We start from the raw sequence: 13,661 nt of genomic DNA on the forward strand, positions 1-13,661 counted from the left end.
CTTGACGTGGAGGGCTGTGGCAGGATGCTGCCTGAGCTGCCCGGGTGCAGACTGAGTCCCAGCTCCAACCCTCCAGGCAGGTAGCCTAAACCACAGAAGGGCTCACAACACCCACCCTGCTTCCTCCTCCTCCGTCTGGTAACGTGCAAATGGTTATCCTGCAGCTGATCTTTTATTGCCCTTCTTCCTGTATCTTAACAGCTAGGAGCTAAGTGGACATTTGTATGTCACATCAGTTTTCTGGGCACACGAAATCAACTGTGTCAGATTTTAAGGGCCACGGTTTTTAGAAACCTACGTGTGTACACAACAGCCCTCACACCAAAAGTTCTAGTGTAAAAAGTTCTATCACTTCTAGGAGAAAAAAGAGAAAGAAGGCCAAGAATAAAGTAGTATCCAGGAACTAACCATGGATATTGGAAGCCACTAAAAATAAAACACAAGCTCAGGAAGAACTGGAGGGTGTGGCAGAGCAAGAGGGCCAGATGCTCCTGTTACCCCGTGGCTGTGGGAGACATCAGGAGCAGTGCACTACCCTGAGCCAGAGTCTCCACAGCACGCCCGTCTCCGCACACACACACACAGGTAGGAGTCCAGCAGATTCACATCCCACCGTCTAGTGCTAGCTGTGGGGCCACAGGCAAGCAATGCAAGCTCTGGGAGCTTCGGTTTGAAGAGCTATTGTAGGGATTGAAGAGGGATATACATACAAGCTGCTTCTGCCTGATGCCCCTTTATGGCAATCATTACTGTGCAGTATCACCAGCAGCAGCATCTAGGCCAAGAGTTTTACTTGGAAACGGTGATCCAAAGTATCTGCCATTCGCCACCACAGAACCACAGGTCCTATTTTTCCAATATTGAACGGGTTGATGTAAACAGGTTACCCTCTGGGACTACTGAGGCCTAAGGACAAAGTGTGGGGTGAGCAAAAGCGAAGGAAGGTTCTCTCCTGTCTCCTCACATAAGATAAAACCTGGCAGCTTGCTCACACTCGTCTTCCTCTTCTCCATTAACTTGCAGGGACAGGTACAATAAATAATGAAAACGAAACCTTTTTACAGTGTTTACTGGAAACATCTTTCTTGCACATGGCTGAAAATACTGTGCATATGTTAGCATATTGTGCTTGATGATGGACTAACACACACATTCAGCATATTCACAGGCAAGCTATCCACACATCAGACTTTCTACATTTCAAAATGGTACAACCTACTTGGTAGAGAACGTCAAGTTCTAAGTCCTGTCTAAATAAAGTCTGAGAAACTGCCACACATACATGTACTTTCCTCTCTCTTTCAAGCATTAAGTGCTGACTGACTGAAGCTAGAAATAAAAAGAGCTTTGCTTTTTAGCCACTGTGTTTTATTGTGCTACTGAGATATGTTGCTGAAGACCTCTCGTCACGAATGGCCCGTGATCCAAGAGCGGAAATATGTTCTTTGAGTCATTAAATATGTGTGGCATTGGTAGATATGACGAGGCTGAACCACACAGGTATATAACCTCTGAAGCCTGACCTTAGAGATATATCGGACCAAGCAGAAGTAACAGAAATCACGCTTCATATTCATGGCAGTGTTAACATCTACAATGTCACAGTCCCACCACCACCACCACCACCACCACCCACCCACCCACCCTGTTCTTTGGGCACTCTTTTTTGTGCTCTTATGGCATCCTGTGCATGCATTATTCTATCTACCTCCCTGGCCTGCAACTGTTGGTTTAAAGAACTGCCTTCCCAGAGGATTTGAAGGAAGTATGCATATTGGCAAAACTAATTTTCAGTGGTCCACCTGGTGCCTCAAACCTAGGAGATGCACAGATGAGTGTATACAAGTAAAGTCAACGTAAGATGTGTGTTTACTTTAAAGAGTTCGCATTAAAAAAAATTAAAAAAGGAAACATCAAATTCAATTTAAAGGAAAAAAAACCCAGAAATTGTCTGAGAAAACAACAGCAAATCAACTCCTGAAAAAGAGTTCTGCATCTTGGTGATCACATTTATTGAAAGGGTTGGAAAAAATAAAAATACTCTTTAGCTTAAGAATTTTTGAGTTATCTGCAAATCAACTCATTTCAGGAGTGCAAGAATCCTTGGTCATTTCTTAATGTCGAAATTAACGCAGGTTTCTCTTTTGAATGTCTTCTACATTTAAAGAGGCAATCATACAAAGTCTCCTATATTCCATAACACGATAAATTCTTTGTTTCAGCCAACTCTTAATGGAGGGGCAACTAGAACAACACCATCTCCCCGGACAAAGAGCATCGGAATATTCCGTTTTGTTGACTGGAAGAGGAAAAAAAAAAAAAACAAAACACAACACATTTATACAAATATGTAGTAGTATTATTTATTTTTTGAGAAATTGACAACAACAAAACCCACACAGACGCATCATAACACAACTGATTTAAAAACCTCACCACTCACTTACCTTTGTAGCACAAAGAACCACTTTATTAACTGTTTACTTTTCCAGAATGTCAATAATTGGGGCAAAGATTAGAGCATTCACCAAAACCCACGTTCCTCCTCTTCCTAGCACAGAGCTAGACTACATTACTCACACTTCCTTACAACCTGGTGCAGCCCTGAGACTGGGTTTTGACCAATGGGAAGTAAAAAGAAGTGACTGACCCATAAGCCTCCCACAAATGCCCCTCTGTGGCCTTCCTCCCATGACTAGCCGGACTCAGATAATGAACTCTGGAGATGCCAGAGCCGTAAGACAGAGGAAGCCTGGGCCCTTGATTAAGTACCTGGAAGAAAGCTATCATGCTGAACTAAAACTCCACTCAGGACTGTTATGTGGGTGAGAAATAAAATTCCGCTGTTGTACTGAGCCGTTACATGTTGCTCCTGTGTCCTACTACTGCGCTCACATATGTGGAACGAATACTTGGGGCACTAGCCTATAGGTGGAGCCTTAGGCAGTGAGGAAACAGATACGGAATACAAATATTTGAAATCCTCTTATGCCTGGAGAAAACATTAGGTAAAAATGTTGCCTGCAAAGGCTTGGAAGGTAGCCCAAGGGCCTCCCTAACCTACAGGTTCTAGGGGAAGAGGTTGGAACAAGCCAAATGTTAGTTGCTATTAACCTGATACATTCAGCAAGGCAGTAAGAGATGAGCCCAGGTAAGAACTAGCTGGTTTTCAAGCAGAGATCACAAGAAATAGGACTCACAGGGTTTGAAAAGCCAACAGTTTTTAGATCCCAAACTATAGACAATGAACAGGCACAAAAGCTTTGCGGACTGAAGCCCAGCAAACCTTCCCAGTTAAACAAACTCAGCCCTGAGGCAAGAATTAGTTTAAGTGTGCTGCTTTCCCACCCAAATTTACTTTAGCAAATGGCCTAAGGGTGGGAAGAACAGTGGGAAGGAACTAAAATAAATAAAGGCATCTATAGGCTATGTGTAGGCAAGAATGTTGAGGTTACTGGCCCATAGAATTGATTGGAAATGAACAGATCAGATGCACACAAAGTCCTAAGCTTTTAAAGAAATTGCATGCAAAGAAACAGCCTGGCTAAAAAAGCTTTTGACTATTTTTCAGTCTTCCAGCATAAGCAAGTACTTGGCTGTGAAAGCTGAAGCCCCCATTTAGGGTCGCCAGATTTAGCAAATGAAAATATAGAGTGCTCAATTACATTTGAATTCTAGATAAATAGAAGAGAATTTTTTTTTTTTTTTTTTGGTCTAAGTATGTCCCGAATATTACATGGGACACACTTGACCTAAAAGCCATTACTTCAAATCCTAGGACAGGGAACATTCACACCTCCCCAGGGGATTCTGCTGTATGTTTCCATTCTTCCCTTTTCCGAAGGTAGGTTTTTTTTGTTTGTTTTTGGTGAAAATTCTGTCCCTGTTCTGCTATAATGGCTGTGGGAGGGGCAATAGTAATTAATTCCTCCTTTTCAGGTTCTAGGAATCTATACCACAAGTGACCACATGTGGATCTGACAGAAAGAACAAAAATATTAGTAACAGTTGTCACAGAGAGCAAGATGCAGTAATGACACACTGGAATCAACGTGAAGAATCAACTGAATTAGTTACTCATCAGTGTGACTGAAAGAGAGAAGTCCCAGAAAATTCTGAGATTTATGGTCTAAACAACAGAAAATCATGCACTGAGGATAGGAAACTGAGAATGATCTCATTTTGAAGGTGAAGAACACCTTCAAAGGAATTTACTTTCAGATGTACTGAGTTCAAGATAATATCCAATGTGAAAATAGTTTCAATTAGAATACTGGGTATGAAAGAGTGAAGCTCAGAAAAGGAAACAAACTGGAGACACAGACTGATCCACAATCATGACAGCTACCAGTCACCACATGCCATGGCTTTACACATACCAAGTTCAGTGCCTCCTGTTATAATCCTGGGAGGCAGGCACAGTTACTGTCATCTTACAAAAGAGGTCCCCTAAGGCTTAGGAAGTTTCTATAACTTGCTCAAGGTCATGAAACTAACCACTAGCAGTAAAAATGTGAGCCCAGATCTGTGAAGAGCTCAAGCTTTGGTGCTGTACTGATTACTGTTACAGACTCCTACTTACTAAATGACATCACACCTCTGAGGGGAAAAAGAGACACATAGGTTAAAAAATTCAAAACCCATGTTCAGAAGGAGAAAGAAAATTTGCAAAGGAGTCAGCAGTCGTTGAAGACAGAAGGAAAGCCAGGATAAAGCAGAAATACAAAAACCTTTTAAAAGGCTAAAAGATGAACACTTACTATGTGCCTGTCACTAACCTGAAGGCTTTTCATGTAACCTCTCAGTGAATCCTAAATAGCTGTATAAAGTGGGTCCTACTATTATCCCCATTTTACAGACAAGGAGACTTAGTCACAGACAGACTGCGTAGTTTGATACAATTAAATAGCTGGCAAGCAAGGGAGTCAAGATTTAATTCCAGTCCTGCAATCTGAGTCTATATTTTAAACCACTATACTCTAGAAGGGTCAAAGACTGGCTTTTCAAATACTTAAAAGACATAGGTGATTTCCTTTTTTTTTTTTTCACATTGAACAATGAAATGTGCCAACATTCAGAAGATCTGCATAGCTCCACGAACTAATATTTTCCAAATGACCAGTGCTTGATGTCACAGAATCACACAATGTAAAAGATCCATTAAAAGGACAAGGTAGTGGGGCACGTGGGTGGCTCAGTCGGTTAAGCATCCAACTTTGGCTCAGGTCATGATCTCACAGTTTGTGAGTTTAAGCCCCATGTCGGGCTCTGTGCTGACAGCTCAGAGCCTGGAGCCTGCTTTGGATTCTGTGTCTCCCTCTCTCTCTGACCCTCCCCCACTTGCACTGTCTCTCTCACTCAAAAATAAACAAACATTAAAAAAAAAACAAAAAAAAAACAAGGCAGACCTATGAATTTGCATATAGTAAGAGTATGAAAAGTTCAATGATGTGGTCTCAGATTCCACACTGCAATTAACCTTTAAGAAACTACCACTTGTTGAGTTTTAATGTAGCATCAAACGCTAATACCCACAAAAAATACTCCTCCCTTTTGTAACTACCTGTGAGGAAGGATTTTCAACTATGACATATCATAACAGATTACATGCAGAAAAAGATGTGAGAATCTAGATTTCAATTAAGCCAGGCATTAAAGAAATCTGCAAAAAGGTAAAACAAAGACGCTTCTAAGTATTTTGTCCTGTAGTTGATGTTATTTAAATCAACATGTAATAGGCTCACTATTACAGAGTTAGTGTTTTTAAAATTTCTCTGTTTTAGTTTTTATTAATTATTGATAGCTTAAATTCACATCAAACAAGGAACACTGTCCAGCATTACTCTTACAGACTAACACACATGAGCATCTTAAACTGACATGTATCAGTGAATCCTGGCAACCGGATGAGGTAAGTGCTAGTATTCTTGCCTAACAATGAGGAACTTAAATCTGCCAAGTTAATTCACTGGCCCAACATAACCCAGGTGGGACATGGCCACAACAGCACTATAAATTAGGTCCGTCTGACCCTAAAGTCTTTGCTTTTGATTGCTATACTTTACTGGGTCCACAAGTAGGTGTCAAATCATGACGGGCTTTTTATAAATAAGTGTTACGCTGTTGGATGTTGAGAACATTCGACATTTTAAAAGTGAAGAACAGAATTCCATGACTTACTTTATATATCTCCTCATAGGTTTCCTCATCAATTTCTATGGTAGTCACAGTCTCTTCCACATCTCCCAATATCATATTTAAATGCTGATCATAAGCCTGCATAAGTGGAAAGGTGAGCGATCAAGAAACTTAATCATCAAATAAAGGAACAATGAACAGAGCTTACGCACAATACTTATATCACACACTTTTATACACAAATAAAAAATAATTCTGCTGTGCTAATAAGCTGTTTCTTCACAAATTATTTCCAGTGACAAGTTAACTGACCTGATAAAAATACAAAGCTGTTCATATGGCCTAAAATGAATTTACTCAAAATAATTTGAAATTATTATTTTTTTAAAGCGTCTACCCTATTGGTCATCCAAGACAGTCACATCATTTATAATATTTATGAGAAAAAGCAAATTCATCACTTTTCAGTAGACTTCTTTCAATTCCCTCTGTAACAGCATGACAAGAGAGATACAGTGAAAGAAATACGATTCTTTAACTGTGAAGAAGATGGCACTTCAGTCTCCCAAAGGCACAAGACAAGACCTCCCTGTGCTAAACTGAACACCACCGCATGAAACCAGTAGAGCAATACCCGGCCCACGTAAAACCTAGCCAAAATAAACTGTGTTTGGCACCTGTAGGCTCAATCAATAAATGTTGCCATCCTGATAGGGATAGCCTTAATCCAAACTCTAAAGCTCATGTATTTTACTAAAAGGTAAAACTCCAGGGGCCTTGTTCAGAACCCACTTATGCTTACTTCTTTTTTAAAAATTTCTTTTATTTTGGGGCATCTGGCTTGCTCAGTTCGTTGGTGTCTGACTTTGGCTCAGGTCATGATCTCACAGCTTGTGAGTTCGAGCCCTGCATTTGGGCTCTGTGCTGACAGCTCAGAGCCTGGAGCCTGCTTCAGATTCTGTGTCTCCCTCTCTCTCTGCCCCTAACCCATTCGCATTCTGTCTGTCTCTCTCAAAAATAAATAAACATTAAAAAAAATTTTTTTTAATAAAAAAAAATTTATTTTTTATTTGAGGCAGGGAGGGAGGGGGAGGGGGGAAGGGAGGGAGAAGGGAGGGAGAGAGAAGGAGGGAGAGAGAGAGAGAGACAGAATCTTAAGGAGGCTCCAAGCTCAGTGTAGAGCCTGACATGGGGCTCAATCCCACCACCCTGGGATCATGACCTGAGCTGAAATCAAGAGTTGGATGCTCAACCGACTGAGCTGCCCAGGTGCCTCTCACTCAATGCTCACTTGTAACAAAGGGTTAAATGGTTTACCAGCTCACATCAAAATAAAAGTAACACATCAGCCACATAGCAGCCACTTCTACCAAAGCATACCAACAAGAGCAAAAATCTATAGATGAGGGCCAGAAAACAAACAAAATATTGGGGGCCATTTAGTATAGAGGCAATGAAGTCTAGAAGGGAACTAAAGAAGCCTCCAAGAGCTAAGGCGACATATCTGTCCCGGGGTGTGTCTCCACATGCCACTGGCCCATGTATTTAAGCGCAATTCTCTTTTTCTTGGTAAAGTTGCCACTCTTCCATTTCCCGGGGTTCCTCTTCTCATAAAGCCAGCTGTATATCAAGATCACTGTCTTCCTAGGTCCCTGCTTTCTAAGTACAGGACACTCTTTACCTTTAGGTCTTATGGAAGGTGAAATCAAAGTACTTAAGAATGGGGCTGCAGTCAGATTGCCTAGGGTCATATTCTGGATCTTCCTTTAACTTAAGCAAGTAACTTCACCTTTCTAGGCCTGAGCTTCTTCAACTGCATAACCAGGCTAATTAGCGTCTACCTTGATAGGGCTGTTACAAAGGTTAAATGAGACATTACATACAAAACACTTATAATAAAAGCACCTGGAATGTAATTAATGCTCAACAAATATGAGCCGTTTTAAATCCCTTTAAGGTAGAATGATGGTAGTAAAAACAATATATACAGGAGAGTGACAAGTTGTCAAGAAAAGACAAAACCCTCAGTATACTCTCTTTATGAATAAATAGGACCACTTCAAGGGACCAATCCTATAGAAATACGTACAGATATACACAAAGAAACATGCACAAAAATACATACTGCAGACTTACTTACGGCAGCAAGAAATGGAAAACAATCTAAAAACCACTTTCACAATACACAGAATTCTATGCAGTCCTTAAAAAGAATAAAGGAGGGGCGTCTGGGTGGCTCAGTTGAGCCTTCAACTCTTGATTTCAGCTCAGGTCATGATCCCAGGGTTGGGCGATCAGGCTCTGTGCTGAGCGTGGAGCCTGTTTAAGATTCTCTTTTCCTTTGCCCCTCTCCCCAGCTCACGCTCATTCGCTCTCTAAAAAAAATAAAGCTGAATGGAGATTTATATGCATTCATGATGAATAATTTCCAAGAAAGATTAAGTGAAAAAGAAAGCTGCTCAAAAATACGTACAGCAAGATCCCAGTTTTATTTACAGGTGGTGTATATAGTGCAAATACATGCGTGGGATCACATGTATATGTATTTATGTGTAAATATATAGAAAAGACCTAAAAGATCACAGACCCAATTTCTAAGTGGCTAGCAAAAGAAAAAAATGGGATTTCACCTTTTACTCTATGTACTTCTGCGCTATTTAATTTTTCTCACAAGAAAACGCAAACTTATGTACATATCAGTAACTGATAGAACGTTTAAATAAGAATGGAGAATAAATGCTGTTTACAAATAAATAGAAAAAATGAAAGAAATGAAAATGTTCTTTAAAATTACATCATTTCTGTTAGAAAAAATATTAAAGAGGTGAATTAAATGCAGTTGTACTTGACTCGTAGAAATATGGGTGACCTTCCACCTTCTTATCTACATTCAAAATACTCTTCTACATCAGACAGTGTTTATATTTCAAGGGGGTAGTGGTAGGGAGGCATGACAGAGAAATAATCTGATTTCAAGGTAATTTAATAAATTTACTTACATGTAATCTGCCTCGAAGCTCTCTGTCATTCCTCATTTTCACATAAATTCGCTCATCCAGGCTGAGCCTGATGAGATCCAGGGGCTCCTCTACGGTGTTGGTGGTTTGTTGCTGATGAAAGAAACAGGCTTAGTAATACAGTACTAGCGAGTGCAGTGTTCAAGTCATTGCTATCCTGTATGACGGTGGGCAAGTTACTTAAACCTCAATGCCTGTCTCAGACTCTGTAAAATGTGGATGACGATAGCGCCTACCTAATACTGTTGTTGTGAGGCTCAAAGGGCATATTATGAAAGCTTAAAACAGTGCCTGGATCATAGTGAGTGCTATGTAAGTGAAGGCTGAAACACACGTACACAGGAAGGAGTTATACAGCAAAATAAGCATGTACTTTGTTCTCTCAAAATCCAAAGTGCCTGACCCAATTTCAGGGTACAGGAAGTCACTGTCTGGGACTTCAACCTTACCTCAAATTTCATTTAGTGATTTGAAAAAATTTCATTTAATGATTACCACACACTAATCAGAATGCCAAGGGGAGATTCAATCTGGGGCAGGTTGAGTTTAGGGTGCCAACTGGCCACTAAGATGAATATATTTAGCAGGGAGTATTGAATACTGGTTGAAAGCACTAGCTTTGAAGTCAGGCAGTGTGTGTTCAACTCCTGAATCTGAAACTTGTGAATTCGGATAAAAAAAAAAAAAAATCATGCCATCTCTGAGCATCAGCTTCCTTGTTCGTAAAATGAGGACGCCATAATCTTCCCTTCATGATACTTGCAAGGACTGGATGAGCTAATGTATTAAGTTAACGTATTAAGTGTATTCACAATAGTAAGTGGCAAACTGAAAGTACTTAAAAATGGTTCTTGTTATTTCCAATTGAAGAACTGCTGGAAATATAGGTCCCAGAGAGATCAGGGCTAGGATGACTTGGGAGTCATCCAAATGCAAGGGATGGGTAGGCAGGAAAGTTGGTAAGATTATTCAAGGAGTTTCTTTGGTGAGTACATCAGGCCAGTGGCAGAATGCAACTGAAAGTTACAGGCTCTACAGTCTTAAAAAAACTAGAATGAAAAAAAAATTCCTAACCTCAACTGGTCCTCAATCCCAATTAAACAGGTGATTGTCAAAGACCAGCTAACCAACTACTACATTACGGTAGAGCGGTCAGTCTCTGCCCTCAAGGAGTTCATTCTAGTGGGGAGAGGGGTATGAATAAATATATAGTAATACTACAAGAACAGACACACCACAGAGCCCTACTGCTCCTTTGGCTACTATAGTCTACAATACCCAACTGTCCATACTTTTCATCCTGTAGCTTTAAATTTGCCTTTTCAAAGAAGCCTCCCTGATTAACCAGTTCATTCGTTCAATAAATATTTGTTCAGGGTTTCCAGCACTGTTCTGAACCTGGAGGACAGAATGGTGAACAAAACCCTGCTCTTAAGGATCTCACATTCGAGTGGGGAAAGTCAGACGTTGAACATCGAAGGGTCTACTTAATATGAACAAATAACATGCTACGAAAAAAAATAAAGCAGACTGGGAAAGAGTGCTATTTTACGCAAGCGGCCAGATAAATCCTCGTTGATGAGGTGAAATTTCAGGAGAAAGCTAGGTTGTGGCCTGATCCACAAATATATCTTAGGAAGAGCATTTTCGGGAAAAGGAGAGAAGATGAGAAAGCCTGGAGGACCATCATATTATTTTATATACCAGGTCCTTGCTTGTTTTCTTCATGCCACATCACAGTTCCTACATATTACAAGTTTGTTTACTTATCTGCCCTTCCAGAGAACATAAGCTCCAAGTGGAGACAGGGCTCACGTTTGTCAATGCCGGTGTCCCTGGTGCTTAGAGCGGAGTCTAACCATACAAGTTGATGTTTACTACTCATTTGCTGAACGAGTAACAACCGTTGCGCTCATAATAGTAACTATTTAGCTTTATTATCACCTTTTCTATCAGAATCCCGACATCTCCGTGAGGCAGGCAGGGATAATCATTCCCATACCACTGATGAAGATGAGATACAAGGGAAAGGAAGTGACGAGTGTGAAGAATAATTAGTTTTCAGGCGGGCTTCCAAGGGGAAACCATCTCAGGGCGTGAGACAAAATTCGGAGGGGGCGCGGTTACCAAAGGGAAGATTAAAAGCCGTGATAACCTAGAAACAGGGCGGCATGAAGGCCACCTTTCGGTGAGCTTGGAGAAAGTAGCCCTGGGACGCAAAGCCGAACAGGGTGAGGGCTAACAGTGGAAAAGCCGCTCTGGAGTGAGCCCCTCAAAATACACTCACCTGGTCCACGTCGTCCGCCATGCTTCAAACCCTGCGCTCTTTCCTGCCTCTCGCGAGAGTACGCGAGCCGCTCGCGCGCCCCCCTCCCCCCGCCGCTGTCTCCGGAAACGCGAAAAATACAATGAGCCGGAAGTAGAGAGAAATTCGCTCTGCGCTGTCTTGCTTTGTACAGTTTGTATTGGTCATTTGAGGCTGAGGCTGGGGCGGAGCTTCATCGGCGTAGACTTGGCCTATAAGGAAAGGGCTGGCGATGGCTCGCCCAGCTGGAGGCGGAGCTTGTACTCCCATTCCCGCGGCTTAGTGCGTCAGTCTCCGGGAGTCTTGCCTGGGCAACATGGTTCGGAAGCGTGCGGCCGGTAGGGAGCCGCAGGGACGTGAACCGTGCGGCCGGAAGGCCAAGGGCAAGAGCACGGCCCGGCGTGAGGAGAAGGAGGCGGGTGAGAGCGAGACCGAGCCGGGCTTAGGGGTAGATGCTCATGCTCAAGGAGGGCAGGAAACAAAGTGCGGGGGTGGGGGGAGCTGACTTCTGGAGGTGAGGGGGCGGAGAATACCCTGTTTGCCTTGAGCGGAGCCGGCGTTAAAGGCGGCCCGGGGAGGCGGGCGGTTGTGCCACTGCTTGGGTCCTCACCGACGTCGCTGTGCTTTAGTCCTCGGGAGGACTGATGCGCCCTGGGGGTTCCCCTGGAGCTCAACCTGACCATTGGCTCTCCGGCGTTGCCTCTTTCCTGCTCCCTGTTGCCCACAGGATGCTGTCCAGCCTCCTGCAGATGCAAAGGGCTGAATAGGGCAAAAGGCATTACAGTTGTTTTGTGGCCCCCAGAAGACGGATGGACCAGAGTGCTGTAATGTGCGGACTCCCAGAATAATATCTTCAGTTAAATCTCACCCCAGAGTTCCAGATTCGGATCCAACCTGACTTCTCCACCTGGATGTCGAATAGGTTTCTTATATTCGTCAAGGGCAAAGCAAAACTCTTGCTTTTCCCCTTTAAGCCTGTTTCTTCCCCACCTTTTCCCATTCAATAAATGATCCCTTCACCCACTTGTTAAAGCAAGCCTCTCCTTTTCATTACACATACACATCTAATCCGTCAGCAGGTTCTACCAATCCAACCTCAGAGCTGTATCTCAGATCCCTCCACTTCTCTTTATTTCCGTGGTTACAGCCCCTGCCTAAGCCACCATCACTTTCATTTGAAGGACCACAGTTGCTTTACTGGTCTCCCTACTTCCCCACTTCTCTGCAATGGCTTTCCACCTGGCAGCCCAAATGATTAAAAAAAAAAAAAAAAAAAATCAGATCGTGCCATGTTCCTACCTCAAACCTGTGGCTTCCCATTGCTCTTGGCCTAAAATCCAAATTCCTTACCATGGCCTGCAAGACCTTACATGATTTGGCTGCTGCTACTTTTGTTGTCTTTTAGGACTCTTTGCCAGATACCCTCCTTATTGGCTTCCTGTCTGTTCCTCAAATATGCCATGTTATTTCTCACCTTGAGCCTTTGCCTTTGATATTCCTTCTGCCTGCAATGTTCTCCCATGGCTCTAGGGTGGCTGATTTCTTCTGTTCCTTCACATCTGAACTTACACTGCTTTGAGTGTCTGATCTAAGGTGATCCTTACCAGGTACTCCTTCACAGGCCCTCACAGCCTCTGTTGCATAATGTAATGATCTTGTTAATTTATTTGCTTCCTTTTAGGGTAGCCCGTCTTACTACCATTTAAGTTTATGCAAATGTGTTTTATTTTTTGCTGTGTCCTGTATTGTCCTCTCCCTCTTCCCTGCATATGCCAAGTGCTCAATAAATGTTTGCAATAATTGCATAGTGCATGCTGTAGAAGGGATTTCTGGCATTCCTAAAATAATCTGAATAGAAGTTTAGGTAACCAACAAGGATTCCTATGACACTAGGTTCAATACTATGATTATATAAGTTCAACATTCATTAGTAAATAGGCAAATGGAAGTCATTTCCAAACTTAGAAGGTAATTTACCCCACAGTTAATGCTGTGAGTTCCATTTTATTGATTTACTCATTCAGGTAATTTACCTTTACACAAAGGTAAATTGCCCTTTACACAAAGTATTTCAAGACAGTGATATTTTGGAAGAAGGTAGCAGGCTTTGTGGCTTTTGAAGGAACAATCAAGTTTGGAGAGATTGGGAAATGCTCTCTGAAGGAGATACGTTTGATCTGTGACTTTAAGGATGGGTAACA

The 13,661-nt window shown here is 42.1% G+C and overlaps 2 protein-coding genes across 2 annotated transcripts in view; one reads left to right on the plus strand and one right to left on the minus strand.

The window, feature by feature from the left end:
* Nucleotides 1-1,988: 1,988 nt before the first annotated feature.
* On the minus strand, nucleotides 1,989-11,550 carry LSM3 (LSM3 homolog, U6 small nuclear RNA and mRNA degradation associated). The gene is made up of 4 exons (XM_047097211.1): nucleotides 11,443-11,550; nucleotides 9,138-9,248; nucleotides 6,181-6,276; nucleotides 1,989-2,299 (listed from the first exon to the last, which is right to left on the minus strand). Exons 1-4 carry the CDS (start codon nucleotides 11,461-11,463, stop codon nucleotides 2,219-2,221), a joined length of 309 nt encoding a protein of 102 aa, XP_046953167.1. The 5' UTR covers nucleotides 11,464-11,550; the 3' UTR covers nucleotides 1,989-2,218.
* Nucleotides 11,551-11,663: 113 nt separating this feature from the next.
* XPC (XPC complex subunit, DNA damage recognition and repair factor) overlaps nucleotides 11,664-13,661 on the plus strand; it is a 28,909-nt gene continuing 26,911 nt past the window's right edge. The window contains exon 1 of the mRNA XM_047095860.1: nucleotides 11,664-11,879. Coding sequence (XP_046951816.1) covers nucleotides 11,777-11,879 — 103 coding nt within the window. The 5' untranslated portion in view covers nucleotides 11,664-11,776. The remainder of the gene's footprint in view (nucleotides 11,880-13,661) is intronic.

Source organism: Lynx rufus, unplaced genomic scaffold (assembly GCF_022079265.1).
Source record: "Lynx rufus isolate CCGP_SWC_20201006 ecotype Redwood Valley unplaced genomic scaffold, mLynRuf1.p SCAF_4, whole genome shotgun sequence".
Taxonomy (NCBI): Eukaryota; Metazoa; Chordata; class Mammalia; order Carnivora; family Felidae; genus Lynx; species Lynx rufus.

Excerpts from the sequence above, each read along its gene's own strand:
- LSM3 (XM_047097211.1), bottom strand. The coding sequence starts at position 11,463 with ATGGCGGACGACGTGGACCAG. Across the intron at positions 9,249-11,442 it reads TGGCGGACGACGTGGACCAG|CAACAAACCACCAACACCGT; the intron begins GTGAGTGTATTT and ends TTCTTTCATCAG. Across the intron at positions 6,277-9,137 it reads AGCTTCGAGGCAGATTACAT|GCTTATGATCAGCATTTAAA; the intron begins GTAAGTAAATTT and ends CCACTTATGCAG.